This window comes from Erinaceus europaeus, chromosome 11, assembly GCF_950295315.1.
Source record: "Erinaceus europaeus chromosome 11, mEriEur2.1, whole genome shotgun sequence".
Lineage (NCBI taxonomy): Eukaryota > Metazoa > Chordata > Mammalia > Eulipotyphla > Erinaceidae > Erinaceus > Erinaceus europaeus.
In genome coordinates this window covers 53,660,533-53,677,574 of record NC_080172.1, presented here as the reverse complement: position 1 = coordinate 53,677,574, position 17,042 = coordinate 53,660,533, and the positions used below count along the sequence as shown (strand labels likewise).

The window sequence follows — 17,042 nt, the reverse complement described above, 5'->3', positions numbered from 1 at the left end:
AATGTTCAAAAAAGACATGAAGTGGGCCTGGGAGGTGGTGCCTTGAGTAGGGTACTGAACTGTTGGGCTGTCAGAAAATTCATGGTGCCTTTTTGCATAGAAAAACATACCATGTGGTCTGGGAGGTGGCACAGTAGAAAAAGCATTGGACTCTTAAGTATGAGGTCCCTAGTTCAACAGACGGCAGCACACATACCAGAGTGATATCTGGTTCTTTCTCTCTTTTCACCTATCATTCTTCATAAACAAACAAACAAACGAACAAACAAATAAAATTGGGGCCAGATGGTGGCACACTTGTTAAGTGCACATTGTTAAGTGTACAAAATACAAGGACCTGTGCAAGGATCCAAGCTTGAATCCCTGCTCCCCACCTGCAGGGGGATGCTTCACAAGTGATGAAGCAGGTCTGCAGGTGCCACTTACTCTCTCCCTATCTACCCCCCCCTTTTGATATCTATCCTATCCAATAAAATGGAAAAAAGGGCCGCCAGGAGCAGTAGATTCATAATGCTAGAACTGAGCTCCAGTGATAACCCTGGAGGCTAAAAAAAGAAATAAAATTTGGAGGTTGGGCGGTAGTACAGCGGGTTAAGTGCACACGATGCAAAGCTCAAGTACCGGTGTAAGGATCCCGGTTCGAGCCCCTGGCTCCCCACCTGCAGGGGGGTCACTTCTCAGGTGGTGAAACAGGTCAGCAGGTGTCTATCTTTCTCTCTCCCTGTCTTCCCCTTCCCTCTTGATTTCTGTCCTATCCAACAACATCAATAACAACAACACAACAATAATAACCACAACAATAAAAAAACAAGGGCAACAAAAGGGAAAAAATAGCCTCCAGGAGCAATGGGCTTATGGTGCAGGCACCTAGCTCCCGGTATCCCATGTACCAGAGTGATGCTCTGGCTCCCTGTCTTGTGTCAAAATAAAAAATCTTTTTTTTGGGGGGCCAGATGGTGGCACACCTGGCTGAGCACACAATACAGTGCTCAAAAACCCAGGTTCAAGCCCCCAGTCCCCACCTACAGGGGGGAAGCTTCATGAGTGGTGAAGCGTATTGCAGGTCTCTCTCTCTCTCTCTTCCTATTACCTCCTTCCCTCTTGATTTTTGGCTGTCTCTATCCAACAAATAAAGGTAAAAAAAATTATTTTCAAATCTTTTTAAGACAAAGTACATACAATCCTAGAAAAAAATTTTACCTAAATTGACTCAATAATAATTAAGTTCTGGGCTAGCTATATAGGTTTCCTGGATAGTGCACTGCTTTGCTACATTCAATTCCGGCCCCCAGTGCACTGAAGGAAGCTTCAGTTCTCTCCCTCCCTGTCTCTATCTAAAACAACAGAAAGTCCAAATAGATTATGATTAAAAAAAACTGAATCAATAGTTAACCAATAACCCACAATGAAACATATGCTTAGGGAGTCGGGCAGTAGCGTGGCGGGTTAAGTGCACATAGCTCGAAGCACAAGGACCCGCGTTAAGGATCCGGATTTCAGCCCCCAGCTCCCCACCTGCAGGGGGTCGATTCACAAGCAGTGAAACATGTCTGCAGGTGTCTCTTTCTCTCCCCCTCTGGATTTCTCTCTGTCCTATCCAACAACAATGACAGTAGTGACAATAATAATATTAACAATAATGATAAACAAGGGCAACAGAATGGGAAAAAAAAGCCTTCAGAAGCAGTAGATTTGTAGTGCAGGCACCGAGCCCCAGCAATAACCCTAGAGGCAAAAAAAAAAAAAAAAAAGAAAATTATTTAAAAAAAAGTTCAAGCTGATATAAAAAGTAACAGTCCCCAATTCAGAGGGTACACAGACTAAGAGAACCATTTTAGAAAGCTTTTGAGAAATCTTAAAAGACTGTCCACAGCAGAATTTTTATAGAAAGAAAAAAAAAACTGGGAATAACCCGAACATCCATTGATAAATGGATAAATGGCTCAAATGGTTTATGTGTTTGATGCAATGTTGTACAGGTGAACATGAAGAAACCACTTACCTGTAGTATGAGTGAGTCTTAGAAATAATGATAAGAAAAACTACAGCAACTATTAGTACTTTGTTCTTTTTCTTGTAAACTAAAAAGCAAAACTGAATATTAAGGAGGCAAATATATGTATATACATAATTTCCTTTTTTACCAAAATATTGTTCATCTCTGACTTATGGTGGTGTTGGGGATTGAAATGGGGACCTTAAGAGATTCTGGCATGAAAATCTTTTGCGTAACTTTTACACTGGCTTCCCAGATATATATCTATGATGTCAGGTAATAAACTCAAAATTTAGGACAGATAAGTAGGGTGGTAGGAAAGGAACACAAGACACCTGATAGTATTTCTAATGTTTTAATGTGTAAGTTGTGATAGTTCACTGGTACTCATTTAATCATTACACATTATAATTTATTCATGTTAAATATATCCTTTATAGATATCAAATATTACATTAGGTCCTCTGTGCTGGAAATAAATGAAGTCTTTCTGAAAGAAAATCTGGATTTCTGGGGATCCTCTACAGAAGCTACCCTATGCAGGAGACGAAGGTGATCCCCAGTAACAGTCTGTGGACTGTGTTCCCCAAGGCCACGCGGGAGTCTATAAAGTCCCTTCCCCCTGGCACCTGTTGGCCTGTGTATGGAGCTACTGCTTTCCTTCCATGTAACTGTACTGAACCCTACCACCTAACAGGTGTGACAAGAGACTGACACCTGGTGGATGCAGAATGAATTTAATCTGCTAAAGCAGAGGACGGGAGGGAGGCAGAAAGAGAAGAGTCAAGGTCAGCCATGGAAAAGGCTCTTTCAGATGTGGTTTAAGTGAGATGAAAAGAGGAAGTCCTTAAAGAAGAGTGACTCCCCACTCCTTCCTTGAAATAGGACAAATGGAAAGGGGCTACAGCTGCAGTCAGGGCAAAGCAAGGCCGAGGGAAGAGGAAGCAGGCACAGTTGACCTCAACCTAGCTACCTCAAGCCACCTTTGGTACACTCAGTAGCCAGCTATCACTGCCTCCAGGCAGCGGTGGGTCCCTCCCTCTCCTCAGAGGTGCTCCTGATGATGGTGAATAAGCCGACCAGCATCCAGCCACCTTCTGGCCACAGCACTTGGTTAGCAGTGAACTTGTAAACCAGGCTTATCTAGTTGGAGGGAACCTTAAAATCCTGCCACAAAGATCTGTCTCTGGCTGGATGTGAATGGGAAAACGTGTACCCTGGAAGTATGAGCAGATGCTCTCACAGGAGGTAAGGAGGGACTCGCCACTAGCTCTAGCTGGAGGAAGCACTGCCTTGGGAATCCCCCGACCCTGCCGCCCCCAAGGCACATGAGCCTGTTTCCCTTCCCAGTCCGAGTCCAGTGTACTGTGTGAATTCCAAACCCAGACTCCTACCTCTATAGGCCTCACGCCTCTTCCATCCCTGTCTTCCCACAGGACAGCACAGGGCTCCAGGTGAGGTCACTGCAGATTTATTAGTGACTCTAAAGTTGAGGTTAGAGAGCTGGAAAGGGGAGATGCAGGGAGCAGGCACTGTGTAAGCTGGGGGCCTCTGCAGTCTGTGGGAGGAGAGCACGACCGCGTGGGAGAAGAGGAGCCGGGTAAGAAGCAGGTGCAGAGCAGGGCCTCCGACAGGCTGGCAGGTAGAGTGAGCACGCGGGGAGAAATGCGTCCTTGTGGGGTACTTATGGGGGTGCTGCTTTGGGGTCTTTCCGCTCCTGGGATAAAGAAGCTTGAAGCATGTGTCCCTTTAAGTCTTTATTACCCTGCGCTGTTGTGTTTGCCTCTCTGGTGGGCAGTGGGAGAGTCTCCTTGTGGCTCCTGCTGCTGCCCTTGATGACACTCACTTTTGGAGCAACAAGAAGCATTTTCCCTTCTGCTTCTTTGGCATGGCGGGAGCTGAGGACCCGCCCCCCCTTGGAGACAGCACCATCTTCCTGACCTGGGGTAAGCAGTACCCTCTTCTCAGGCTCCCTCACTGGTCCTGGCCTGGTGATGCCCCCACTAGGGCAGCTGTCACCTGAAGAGACCCAGACCTCCTGTGGCAAGCGTGGGGAGGGGGCTGAGTCTGTGGCAAGCTTGTCAGGGGTAGAATTCCTTTCTCTACTTCCGCCTGATTTTTTCCGAGGGCGACCCCGTTTCCTCCTAGTGTCACCCCCCGTCTCTTCACTATCCTGCTTTGCTGTTTTGGCTGGTGGGTCCTGCGCACTGGCCTCACTCACAAGCACTTCAGCTGTCCTTTTGACACCCTTGTCATGGAACCTTGGGTCACCAGCTACGTCCACCTCCTTGCTCTCTGTGCTCTGGGGCTGGGTGAGCCCTCCAGGGGGAACCCGCCAAGGCCCAGGCCCTGGCCCAGACAGTGCAGGGACAGTGGGCAAGATCATGTTAATGATGGGCATAGGCGCCTGGGGTCCCCCCGCTCTACTGGGAAGAGGTAGTGTGGCCACTTTCAGAGAGCCTGGCGACAACTTGGGGGCCAGGATGGGTGGAGAGACTGTGATCGGCGAGATAATGGAGCGGGGGACCCTGGGCAAGAGCGGAGGTAACCGGGCCACCAGGGCATTGACCTGCGGGTTAGTTGCTGCAGGGGCCTGGCTCTCCACAACACTCTTCTTCCGCTCGCCCCGCATGGGGGTGCCAGTGCCAGCCCGGGGCTCCAGCTCCTTAGCAGGCTGTGAAACAAAAGGAGGGTAAGGTCAGTGGGCTCTGGGGAAACGGGCATGGAAGGTGGGACAACTATAGGGCCTCTAGGGGAGGGGCACACTGAGCCCCCAACCCAGGGTGGCAAGGCCAAGGCCACACCTCACCTGTGCTGACCGCTCTGGCTTCTTCTGGGTGGCCCCCTCCTGGTGCTCCGTGCCATTCTTAGACTTGGAGGACCGTTCCCGTGGGGCCTGCTCATCTTCTTCTGAAGTGGGAAAGGCAGGGGTGAGGAGATGAGGAGGTACTCATGGCGTATGGACAAGGTGAGGAGCAAAAAAGGGGGCTCAAGCTGGCAGGTGGAGTTCAGGCTGGATGTGTCTGTGCAAGCTTGAGAAGCGGCCTCTTAGACAGGTGTGGGGGTGCACTCACCAGTGAGCCCCATGGCCTTGAGCACATGGGCATGTGTGGACCGCGCGGAGATGAGGTGCTGCTGCAGCAGGAAGCGGGCCACCTCCACAATGGAGCTGAAGGAGCGCTTGAGGATCCGCTCAGCCCAGTCACACGTCAGGGCACAGGCTGCCTCTACCAGTTCATCCCGGGGTGCAGGTGTCACCTCAGGGCCCATTTCTGGCTTTGGGTTTGTGTGTGGGAGAACACATCTAATCACACTCCAGATTAAAAGACCTTTGACCCTCTCTCAAACATCAATGTTGACCACAGCTAAGGCCAGACTGGTGAAGCTGGAAAAGCTGGTTCAGTGGCAGAGTGAAGGACTTGCATGCCGAAGGCCGCAGGGTCAATCCCCAGTACTACCATATCCTAGAGCACTGCTTTAGTCTTATTCATAAAAATAAATTTTTTTTTGGGGGGGGCTGGGCAATAGCGCAGCAGATTAAGCGCACATAGCACGAAGCACAAGCATATAGTGTGAAATGCAAGGACCAACCTAAGGACCCCAGTTGGAGCCCCCGGCTCCCAACCTGCAGGGGAGTTGCTTCACAGGCAGTGAAGTAGGTCTGCAGGCGTCTTTCTCTCCCCCTCTGTCTTCCCCATTTCTCTCTGTCCTATCCAGTAACAACAGTAACAACTATGACAACAATAACAACTACAACAAGTGCAACAAATGGGAAGAATAGCCTCCAGGAGCAGTGGATTCGTAGTGCAGGTGCTGAACCCCTGAAATAACCCTGGAGGCAAAAAAAATTGGGGCTTGGTGGTGGTGCACCTGGTTGAGCACACGTTACAATGCACAAGGACCCAGTCCCCACCTGCAGGGGGAAAACTTTGCAAGTGGCGAAGCAGGGCTGCAGGTGTCCCTCTTCACCTATCTCCCCCTCGATTTCTTTATCCAATAAATAAAAGAAAATTTTAATATAAAAAAGTTCTTCACTTAAAAAAAAAAAGGGGGTCAGGCGGTATTGCAGCGGGTTAAGCGCACATGGTGCAAAGCGCAAGGACCGCATAAGGATCCTGGTTTGAGCCCCCGGCTCCCCACCTGCAGAGGAGTCATTTTACAGGTGGTGAAGCAGGTGTCTATCTTTCTCTCCCCCTGTCTTCCCCTCCTCTCTCCATTTCTGTTTGTCCTGTTCAGCAACAACGACATCAAGAACAAATGATAATAATAACCACAACAATGATAAAACAACCAGGGCAACACAAGGGAAAAAATTGCCTCCAGCATCAGTGGATTCGTGGTGCAGGCACTGAGCCCCAGCAAATAACCCTGGAGGCAAAAAAAAAAAAAAAAACCAAACTCTCCCCCACAAAAAAAATTGCAACCTGGGAGGTAGCAGAGTAGATAAAGCATTGGAGTTTCAAGCATGAGGTCTAGAGTTTGATCCCCAGCATCACCTATGCCAAAGTGGTACTCTGGTTCTCTCATTAATTCATAAATAAATCTCCAGAGATATGTTACTTATATCCATATATTTATCCATTCTGGGGCTAGGGCAGCCTCTGCTGGTCCCTCCCAGGAGCCTGCAGTCTCTGCACCCTGTCTCAGTCATGGGCAGAGGGCTCAGCCCGCACACCCAGAAGCTATGTAGAGATGCCCTGAGTTCTCAGTCACCAAATATGTTTCACAAGGCTCTGGCTTCCACCTGGGAGAGCAGCATATAACCAGAGGGCTGTGACTTACACTCTCAGAACCCTTAAGATCAAGTCCGGGCAAAGGCGGCATTGACACCAAGGTCTTCCTCCGTATGCCACTGTAACAGTATCTGTCTCGGGCTAAGGAACAGCCAACAAACAGGGTCTCCACTTGTGGCTCCCTGCACCACGTGCCTTCCTGCCCAGGCCCTCCAGCCCCAGCCCCGCTAGTGAAGGATACTTGGACTGGCCCCGGCCGCCGAGCCTTCGAGCCTTAATGTCAGGGAAGATTTCTCTGATGATTTTGCCAAAGTTGGCCGTGCTGAGTGGGCGGCAACAGGCCAGGCTTTCACAATATTTCCTGAGGGAGTGGGCACCAGGGAGAAGACAGTAAGATAAGGGAGCAGGGAGGGGTGCAGAGGGAAGCCCTTTTGGAAGCCACGCTGGCCCCTGGCATGCTGCGCACCCACCGGTAGGCATCATAAACACTCTGTTTGGGCAGGCAGGTATCGGTGTGCTCCTCCAGGTGGTTGCGGATCCAGCGGTATGCATACATGTACTCCTCATTGCTGAGCATGCTTGGCTCAGAGCTGCGGAGAAAAATAAAGGGACCAGTGGTTTTAAGAATCTAACAGCTGAGCTGGTGCCATTCAGACCTCCAACTGAGATCAAATCTGTGACACATCCACCTTTCCCTGACGAACCAGCCAAGGTGGTAGCACACAGGCCTTTCTTCTCGAGCAAGGACAACAGTAATTCCTCTTCATCCTGTCCCTTCTCTGAGCATTCCTTTTACTCTTGCTAAGCCAGGGTCTTTTGTGCATGTGTGGTTTCAAAGTTCCCCCACACCCCCTCCCATTGGGGGGATGGGAGAGGGAGGGAAGGAGAGAGAGAGAGAGAGACAGACAGACAGAGAGACAGACTGACTGACCGACTACAGCCCTGGTGCCACAGTGCCTTCCATGTGCTTTCAGGGTTCGAACCTAGGTTGTGCACAGCAAGGTGTGTGCCCTACCCCACCTCTGGTCTTACTTTAAAGAGTCAGAACCTCTCAGACAGAAACCTCTTGGCACCACACCTACCTTTTAAAAAATTTTTAACTTTGTTAGTGGGTAGAGACAGAGATAAAGGGGAGATACAGAGGAAGAGAGACAGAGAGACACCTGCAGACCTGCTTCACCACTTGTGAAGCGACTCCCCTGCAGGTGGGAAGCCGGGGCCTTGAACTGGAATCCTGACGGGTCCTTGCGCTTTGAGCCACGTGCGCTTAACCCGCTGCGCTACCGCCCGACTCCCTACACCTACCTTTTGTCTCCAGTACTGGGCCCTGAGGGCAGCTGAAGGTAGAGATACAGCTTGTCATTGTCTGAGAATTTCTGTACATCTTGCTGAGGAAGGGAAGAGACAGAGGCAGGAAAAAGAATCAGGCCCAAGGTAGGTAGCTCCCTCAGATCCTAGCCAAGAGCTGACTCTGAAACTGTCAGCTGGGAAAAGGAACCTGAAGTGATGGGAGGCTGAATGCTCACTGCACCCAGAACCCTAGGGGAAACCACGGTTAAGAGTGGGATGTGGGGGTTTCCTTTTTTTGGGCTTCTTTCTACCTGAGAGGTCACAGATTTCCATGGGCTGTTCCAGGTTATGTGGGGAGTGCTTATAAAGCCAGTCAACTTCCTACATGGTGCACAACACTGCCTCTCCCATCAACCCAGACCCCCACATCCTCCTCCTCTCCCACCCACTCCCTCTCTCTCATGCCCTCCTTCCCAAGACACTCACCAGGATGCCCTCTACTTTGTTCTGCACGGCCTTGCTGTAAAAGAAAGAGGAGAAAACTGGAAGTCAGGGCCAAGCTATGCTCCAGCCTTGAGTGTTCAGGAGAGGAAGAGGCTGAGCTGCCCACAGGTGCCCATGGAGGTTTGACAGTGGCAGTGATGGGCCATGGGATTTCAACCCAGCTCCAGCACAAGATTCAGCTTAATGGGCACTTACGAGATGGTTCCTCGGAGTCTCTGAAGAAGGGTGGTAGGTTCCCCGGCCTCAGCATTACTTGGGGGGGCCCTCCCCCCGGTCTTGGGGCTCTTGGCATCAGGTTCATCCTCTGCCATCATGACATGAGGGGCTGGAATGGAGAGGGGACAGGATATGAAGATGGTGGCCCAAGAGCGGGCAGCCCACAGCGGACCAGACTATCATGCCTGAGGCTCAGAGGTCCCAGGTTCAATCCCCGGCACCACCATAAATCAGAGCTTAGCAGTGTGGTCTCTCTCCCTCACACTTGAAAACAAACAAGTAAAATGTTTTACGTATTTATTTATTTAATTTTTAAAAAATATTTATTTATTTATTCCCTTTTGTTGCCCTTGTTTTTTTTTATTGTTGTAGTTATTATTATTGTTGTCGTTGTTGGATAGGACAGAGAGAAATGGAGAGAGGAGGGGAAGACAGAGAGGAGGAGAAAAAGACACCTGCAGACCTGCTTCATGGCCTGTGAAGCAACTCCCCTGCAGGTGGGGAGCCGGGGTTCGAACCGGGATCCTTATGCCAGTCCTTGCGCTTTGCGCCACCTGCGCTTAACCCACTGCGCTACAGCCCGACTCCCGATTTATTTATTTTTTAAAGGCATGGAGCTGACACAGTGGATGAAGCACAGAATTCTCAAGCATGAGGTCCTGAGTGGTTCTCTGGCATTGCTTGTGCTAGACTGATGTCCTGGTTCTCTCTTAAAAAGAGAGCGATGGAAGCTTTAACTTCTCTCCCCCTGGAGGCTCCAGCACAGTCCCCATCTCTTTTCCAGGAGAGACCGGCAGGCAAAGGTCTTTTTTCCCCATCCTCGCTCACCTTCTCCCCAAATCATCAATTATCCTCTCACTCCCTTTCCCCCAAACGTAATCCTTGTCCCCCTCCACTCAGTCCCGCACCCACACACGCAAACACACCCCACTTTCCCGCAGTCTCCTAAACGCGCAAAACTGCAGGCAGAGACGCGGCTTGGGAATCCATGTTGCCAGCGCCTCTTTCCGCGCGCCCCGCGCGGCCCCCTCCCGGGAGAGGCCGGCGACGCCAGCGCCGCGCAAACTTCCCCTTCCCCGGGGGCTGTCGCCCCGAGGCCGGCGGGCGGGGAGCCGTGCGCGCTTCCGGGCTCCACAGCACCCGGCCCGGCCCGGCCCGGCCTCCCCGCGGCCGCCCGCCGCGCCCTGCGTCACGGCGGCCCGGAGCCCCGCCGCCCCCGGCCCCGCACCCGCCGCCGCCCACAACGGGCTCCGCGCCGCGGGACCCCGGGCGGACCGAGGGGCCGGCGGGGCCGGGCGCCTGGGTTCGAGGCACGTGCCGGGGCAGGGCGCGGCGGGGGCACGGCCCACCCGGCCCGGCGCTGCCCCCCGCCCCGGGCACTGGCCTTCCCGCCGCAGCCCGAAAGGTAGAGCGGAAAGAGAAACTACCTCGCAGCCACCTTCACTCGAGCCCGGCCCCGCCGTCCTGGCCCCGAGGGCTCGTGCGTTGCTTTATTTTCTTTTTTTTGAATGGCTGGGGCGGCCGGGATCTGCCTAGATACTCGGCCGGCCCGCCCTCTGATTGGTCCCCGCCGCCAACTGGAGACAGGAGGCTCCAGGCCAGCACCAGCAGCCTCGCCAATCTGCCTGGCAACAGGAGCTGATTGGTCGTCCGGGGAGGGAAAATCCAAAGTTGGTCTTATTTGACTCAAGAGGGGGAAGTCCGGGTAAGGTTTCGGTTAAAACAGGGGTCGGTTGGGACCGCCTGTCCTGAGAGGTTCTCCTCTTAAAGGGACCGCAGGACGAAAAGCTGGGCTTTCGGTGCCTTTTGACACCCTCTTGTCTTTTGTCCTCCCTTCCCACCTTTCAGCTTTTTTTGGGTCTTCTTATAAATATATACATTTATTTATTACATGTGTGAGAGAGAATTTCACGTGAGAAAGAGAGAAACTAGAGCACCGTTCGTGTATACGCAGACCTGGGGTTTGAACTCTTAACCTCCAGGCATGCAAGTCGGGTGCTCTAGCAGCTGAACTCCGCCTTTCAGTTTTGCATCTGGTTGGGTGCTAGGCTGTGGGGCACCTGGTTAAGAGCTCACATTACAACTTTGCCTCTGGTAATCAGAGGTCCTGGGAGAAAAACACTAGTGGGTGATTAAAATGACTATATAGAGCAACATCTGGGTATCAGGAAGAGAAGTTGACTGTGACCAGGGGCCCTTCTCTCAACCCAGAACAGCTGCAGGCCCCGGGCTGAGGGAGCCCTGAGCTGCACCGCTTCCTGGACTCAGCTGTGGCTCTGGCTTCTAACACCTCCCGCCACGTACCCGAAACGAACGGTGCTCTGGTTTCTCTTTCTCCCCTTTCTTATGTGACTTTCTCTCTCTCACACGCTTTTGGCTGTGGGCGCGGGGGTAGCTAACTGAGGGGCTTCAGAGTTGGGGGACCAAGGCTACATAGTTCAGAGGGCTTTCTTCTGACAGCTAAAGCTGATTTGTAGTGTGCTGTGTACCAGACACTATTCCAAATGCTCCAAATGCTAAGCTCCTATTTGAAATCGGTATTAAAATATATTTCAGGGGCCAGATGTTGGTACATGCATTTGAGCTCACACGTCACCTATGTTCGAAGACCCAATTTTAAGCCTCACTACCCCACCCCCATACAGGGGGAAGCTTCACAAGCAGTGAAGCAGTGCTGCAGGTGTCGATCTTCCCCTCCCCTCTATTTCTGGATTTCTCTGTCTCTATCCAATAAAAAAAAAAATAAAAACAAACAGCTTAACAATAAACCACAACTCCCAGACCAACTAAAAAAGATAAACAAAATATTTATAAGTGGGAATTTAGGTTGGCGTCATGGTAACAACTACAACTTAGTGGCTGAAAAGCATTAAGTTATAAAGCAGGGGAGTCAGGTGGTAGCACAGTGGGTTAAGCATACATGGTGCAAAGCGCAAGGACCAGCCAAGGATCCTCATTCGAGCTCCAGGCTCCCCACCTGCAGGGGGGGGATCGATTCACGTGTGGTAAAGCGGGTCAGCAGCTGTCTGTCTTTCCCCCTCTGTCTTCTCCTCCTCTCTCAATTTCTTTCTGTCCTATCCAACAACAAAGGCATCAATAACAACAATAATAATAACCACAACAACAATTAAAAAAAAAACAAGGGCAACAAAAGGGGAGAAAAAGAGAGAGACACTGTGGGTCTGATGTGTGTTTGAGCATGGATGGTTAACCCCTCAGGAAGCTCATCTGTCAGACTCTCCTTGGCATGCCAGCCTTGTGGTCAAGTGAGATGTGGCCAGAGTACTCCAGGGAATTCCAACCTTCCCATCCCCATCAGCCTCGCCACATCACCCCACCCCTCCTCCCTCTGGTGGGCTTCACCTTCCTTATATTTCTATTTCCCCATTCCTGCACCACATCCATACCTTCTCATTGTCTTGCTCTCTTTTCCCTTGTAAGGAGATATTGACCTCATTGGCCAGCTGGCTACTTCCCCTGCACAGCTACCCCTTTATAAACGTGTAACTGCGGCAATAAAGATGTTCCATGCTCTTTGGTTGCAGCTTCTTCTCCTGTTCAGAAGCATCTCGACGGAGGTGCTCCAGGCATCCATCCGTCACAGCTACTTCTCCTGGGAACTGAACACGTGTGACTCTGCTAGCCAGTAAACTTTGAGACCCCTCTACAGCCATGAGCAGCCTTTAGCAGAGCTGATAATTGTTTATCTTTTTTTAAAAAAATATTTATTTATTTTTATTGCCCTTTTTTATTGTTGTATTTATTATTGATGTTGTTATTGTTGGATAGGACAGAGAGAAATGGAGAGAGGAGGGGAAGACAGAGAGGAGGGGAGAGAAAGATAGACACCTGCAGACCTGCTTTACTGCTTGTGAAGTGACTCCCCTGCAGGTGGGGAGTCGGGGGCTCGAACCAGGATCTTTACTCCAGTCCTTTTGCTTTGCGCCATGGTGCACTTAACCCACTGCACTACTGCCTCACTCCTGATAATTGTTTATCTTACGGGACTAAAATTTTGATAACTATATTTACACCTTATGGACCTAGCGTACTCTTAACCCTTGATGATGATTGCTTATTTTGCCTTTTACCTGTTTCACCCTAATAAACCTTGTATTGTTTAAACAAAACAAAACAAAACAAAAAAAGATGTTCCATTTCCTGCAATGGTACCCTAAAGAGGTTTGTGTATTGTCTGCTGCCATGGTATGCTGGAAGACCCTTTATCGAGCTTACTCCTACCTCGTTCCCCCCCAAGGAACTCCGACGTCTGGCGCCCAACGTGGGGCACCTTTCCCCCACTGAGAACACTCCACAAGGCATAAGAGGCCTGACTACAGCTACCAGGTGAATTCCCTGAGATCGGACTTGGGATTACAGGCTCCTGAGCTCTCAGTGTCATCAGTCTATCGAGGCGCCGTAGGTCCTTTACTTTCTATCCCTTTTATTTCTGAGGTAAGGAAACCATCGCAAGGGACATGATACAAGATGAGGATCTCTGGCCAGAGCACTCTCTGGTGTGATGCAAAGGTCACATCCCCTCTGTCTTGTCTCCGACTGCCCGTACGGGTGTTGGACCTGCTCCTCACCTCTCGTCTTAAATTCAGAGATCAGGCTTGTGTCTAGGGACTGCACCTTGGCCATCCCCAAAGTGCCTCGTTTTCCATCTATCATGGGCAATCTTCCCATAAGCCAACGGAAAACTTAGGTGCCTTCGTGCCCTCCTAGAAACCCGAAGTATTAAGCTCTCTAGAAAACAAACCCTTTCTTTCTGGGATGTTGTCATCCAAGTTGCCCCCTGATTATCCATAGATAACATCTACAAATCTGACACCTGGGTCCAGGTAACTTACTTAGCTTGCAAGGAAGAAACAGAGGGAATTCTTGAACTCCCTTTACATCTTATGGCCATTGTCTTGGCTCTCTGCCAATGTGCCAACCCTGCTGAATCAAAGCCCCCTGCCCCACACACCAAGCCCTCCCCCACTAGTGGAAAGGTTGAATCAGACTCTGACGAGGAGGATCATGACCCAGAGTCCATGGAGGCAGCAATAACTTAAAGATAAGATCGCTTGTCTCACTGAGGCCTACAAGGCACCTCAGATCCCTGTGGACCCCCCTCCTTCCAAGTCAAAATATCTTCCCCTGCCACCTTATGCTGAGCCTTCTGCCCCCCTCTTATGATCCCCCATCTTTTTTTTTTTTTTTTACATTTTTTTAAATCTTTATTTATTTGATGGATAGAGACAGTCAGAAATTGAGAAGGAAGGGGGTAATAGAGAAGGAGAGAGACAGAGAGACACCTGCAGCACTGCTTCACCACTTGCAAAGTTTTCCCCCTGCAGGTGGGGGCCAGGGGCTCGAATCTGGGTCTTTGTGCACTGTAACATGTGCACTCAACCAGGTGTGCCACCACTTGGCCCCTGTGATCTCCCATCTTTGCCGGCTGCTCCACCTTCTGACACAGAGCGCCTGTGCCTCCTTCACAATCAGAACCTTCTTGAAGACCTCGTTCTGACTCTGCCTGTTAATTTGACTCCTAATCGCCAGAAGCCCCTCCCCAGTCTGGGTCGAGTAGTGGCCTCTACCTAGGGAGAAATTGTCCGCTCTTAAATCCAAGAACAACTTGCTCTGGGGCACATCTGCCATTCTTGTAGCCCTTAGAATACCCTGGTATTTACCATCCAGAAAAAATCCAGAAAATGGCGATTACTTCAAGACCTCCATGCGGTCAATAAGACGATGTGCATCTGGGGCTCTCCCCCCCAGAGAGACTTACCTCTTGCTTCAGTCATCCCAACCAGGATTCCTATAATTGCTTTGGACATTTGGGATTATTTCTTCTCCATACCCCTACACCTCCATGACTGTTCTCTGGGCTGGCAGACTGGTTAGTGGTCCTGCCCCAGGGCATGGTTAATAGCCCTACCATTTTCCAAGAGGCAGTGAAAGCTGCTCTGCTCTCGCTTATAAAGAAAGGACTTTATATTCTTGTATGGGAGGGACCTCATACCAATCCTATGTCCATCTGCTCAAAGGCAATAAGAATCCTGCCTCCTGCAGGCATCTGACACCCAGTGCCTCTGAAGCTCTTAGACAGGTTAATCAGGCCCTGAGCTGGCCAGATATGACCACTCTCTGCCTCTCCAGCTGCTGGTCTTTAATACCTCCCCCATCTGCCCTGGATGGGCCCCAAACTCTTCCAGAACTCCCCTATTGCTAATGCCACCAATGTCTTCCCTGCAGATTCTCTTTGAAGAACTCCCAGACGGTTCCCCTCAATTTAAAGAATTATATGCTATCTCACTCTTCACCACGTTAGAGACCCTTTCAATCTTTTCTCTGATAGCCTATATGTCACTAACCTTCTCCCCTGGCTTCGCCCCCTCCTTAGGCAGGGGGAGTGCTCTGTGAGTCAGAGAAAAAATGGTGGCATTTAAACACCAGCCGTTTTCCTTGGCCTTCAAGGCCTCTGTTTTAAATAAGCCCCCTTCAAGATCTAAGGGTTTCTTTTAACAAGACTATAAATATCCAGGGCATACGAGGCTTGCTGCTGGCCTCTGCTTTTCCAACAAACACGCCCATATCAGAATTTTAAAGTGTAAGATCTAGTAAAGTTTTATATCCATCCTTACTCATAACCACTCAAAGGGTGTTACATAAGAAATAAAATACAGCTAAAATATGAGTATGAACAAGTAATTAAATAAACTTGTGATAAATCTATAATAAATAAATTACTAAGATCCTAGCAGTAAACTAATTTTTAATATTGTGCTTAAATTGTTTAAGCAGCTTTAAATCATACTAAAGAGATGATAATCATTTTATTCTTAATAAGGCCTTCCAAAATTATATAAAGATATTTAAGCCAATTCTTTTATTTATTTATTTCCTTTCATTACCCTTTTTTATTATTGTAGTTATTATTGATGTTGTTATTGGATAGGACAGAAAGAAATGGAGAGAGGAGGAGAAGTCAGAGAGGGGGAGAGAAAGATAAACACCTGCAGACCTGCTTCACCGCCTGTGAAGCGACTCCCCTGCAGGTGGGGAGCCAAGGGCTCAAACTGGGATCCTTACGCCAGTCCTTGCGCTTTGCACCACTTATGTTTAATCCCTTGCACTACCACCCAACTCCCTATTTAAGCCAATTCTAATCATTGAGTTATCAATTCCAGTGAACTTCTAACTTGGTACAAGTTTTTTCTTCACAAGTGAACAATTACAGTTGTGACAAGCCTTCACATGAAGAGCCAACTGCTCATATGGTAAGATCTTAGTATGTGTGCTGCCAAAGCAAGGACGATATGGTAATATCTTAATATAAGAAGCTCCCCTATATATAGTCCAATTTCAGCTTATGTGATTTAACAACAATATTTGTATGTTTTACTCATGGATGTGTAGTGACCCCTTAGGTCACTTGTATCGCTAGTTTTTTTATATTCCCCCAACATACAATTAGCCATAGCCTTAGCTACAGTTAATCTTTTCAAAATTTCCAAAAATTAAAATTTTCAAACTACCCCCCAATGCCTCTCATTGTTTGGTGTGTGCCTCTCTCCAAAGACCCATTCTTGCTGTTGTACCCATACCAACCTTAAAGGCTGACAAGTGCATTTCCCAGGAATTCCTATAGCCCAACTTAAATGCATTATTAAAACCTGTTCCTCCTGTGCCTCCCTTATCAGAACACCTGGGATCCAAGCCCCTGGGGTCAACCCCCATGGCCTTAAGGCCAATGATCTGCAGTATATCAATGTCACCCACACCCCACAGTTCGGCAGGCAAAAGTATGTCTTTGTAACAATAGATACATACTCCAAGTTCATCTGGGCTACAGCTCAAACTGGTGAAAATGCCAAGAAACTTGTATCCCATATGTTATCTTGTTTTGCCATTATGGGCCTCCCCTTATATGTCAAAACTGATAATTGTCATGCATTTACTAGCCAATAATTCAAAGCCTTTTGCTTACTTTGGGGTATTACTCATACCACAGGTATTCCTTACAATCCACAAAGTCAAGGTATTGTCAAGAGAGCTCACCAAATGCTAAAAAATCAATTAATAAAAGAAAAAGGGGTAATACACCCCCTGAATGTCCAGCTGGCCATGGCTCTCAACACTTAATCTCTTTAATATTTATAAAAATTCTAAAAAACCCCCTATAGTTAACCACTGGAAAGCTCCCCACTCACTCCCTGCTATACAGGTCAGATGGAAGGACCCCTTAGATGGCCTTTGGAAGGGACCAGGCCCCCTGCTAACCATAGGAAGGGGATTTGCATGTGTTTTTC

At 49.3% G+C, this 17,042-nt stretch overlaps 2 protein-coding genes across 4 annotated transcripts in view; one reads left to right on the top strand and one right to left on the bottom strand.

Moving 5' to 3' along the window:
- Positions 1-2,335: 2,335 nt before the first annotated feature.
- On the bottom strand, positions 2,336-10,284 carry RFX5 (regulatory factor X5). 2 transcript variants are annotated; one of them, XM_007530647.3, is made up of 10 exons: positions 10,167-10,284; positions 8,719-8,847; positions 8,506-8,539; positions 8,035-8,117; positions 7,200-7,319; positions 6,971-7,090; positions 6,779-6,860; positions 5,071-5,272; positions 4,806-4,906; positions 2,336-4,670 (listed from the first exon to the last, which is right to left on the bottom strand). In XM_007530647.3, exons 2-10 carry the CDS (start codon positions 8,835-8,837, stop codon positions 3,681-3,683), a joined length of 1,851 nt encoding a protein of 616 aa, XP_007530709.1. In that variant the 5' UTR covers positions 8,838-8,847; positions 10,167-10,284; the 3' UTR covers positions 2,336-3,680. The 2 variants fall into 2 exon arrangements, with proteins under 2 accessions (XP_007530709.1, XP_060057679.1); XM_060201696.1 differs by lacking the exon at positions 10,167-10,284 and adding an exon at positions 9,666-9,804.
- LOC132541367 (proline-rich proteoglycan 2-like) overlaps positions 9,728-17,042 on the top strand; it is a 23,896-nt gene continuing 16,581 nt past the window's right edge. The window contains exons 1-2 of one of the 2 annotated variants that reach the window (XM_060201697.1): positions 9,728-10,144; positions 12,998-13,086. In XM_060201697.1, coding sequence (XP_060057680.1) covers positions 9,728-10,144; positions 12,998-13,086 — 506 coding nt within the window. Of the gene's footprint in view, positions 10,145-10,336; positions 10,445-12,997; positions 13,087-17,042 lie in introns of those variants that run through there. The other variant, XR_009552569.1, reaches the window with a different exon arrangement.

Excerpts from the sequence above, each read along its gene's own strand:
- RFX5 (XM_007530647.3), bottom strand. The coding sequence starts at position 8,837 with ATGATGGCAGAGGATGAACCTGATGCCAAGAGCCCCAAGACCGGGGGG. Across the intron at positions 4,907-5,070 it reads CAAGGCCATGGGGCTCACTG|AAGAAGATGAGCAGGCCCCA; the intron begins GTGAGTGCACCC and ends TTCCCACTTCAG. Across the intron at positions 4,671-4,805 it reads AGCCAGAGCGGTCAGCACAG|CCTGCTAAGGAGCTGGAGCC; the intron begins GTGAGGTGTGGC and ends TTTGTTTCACAG.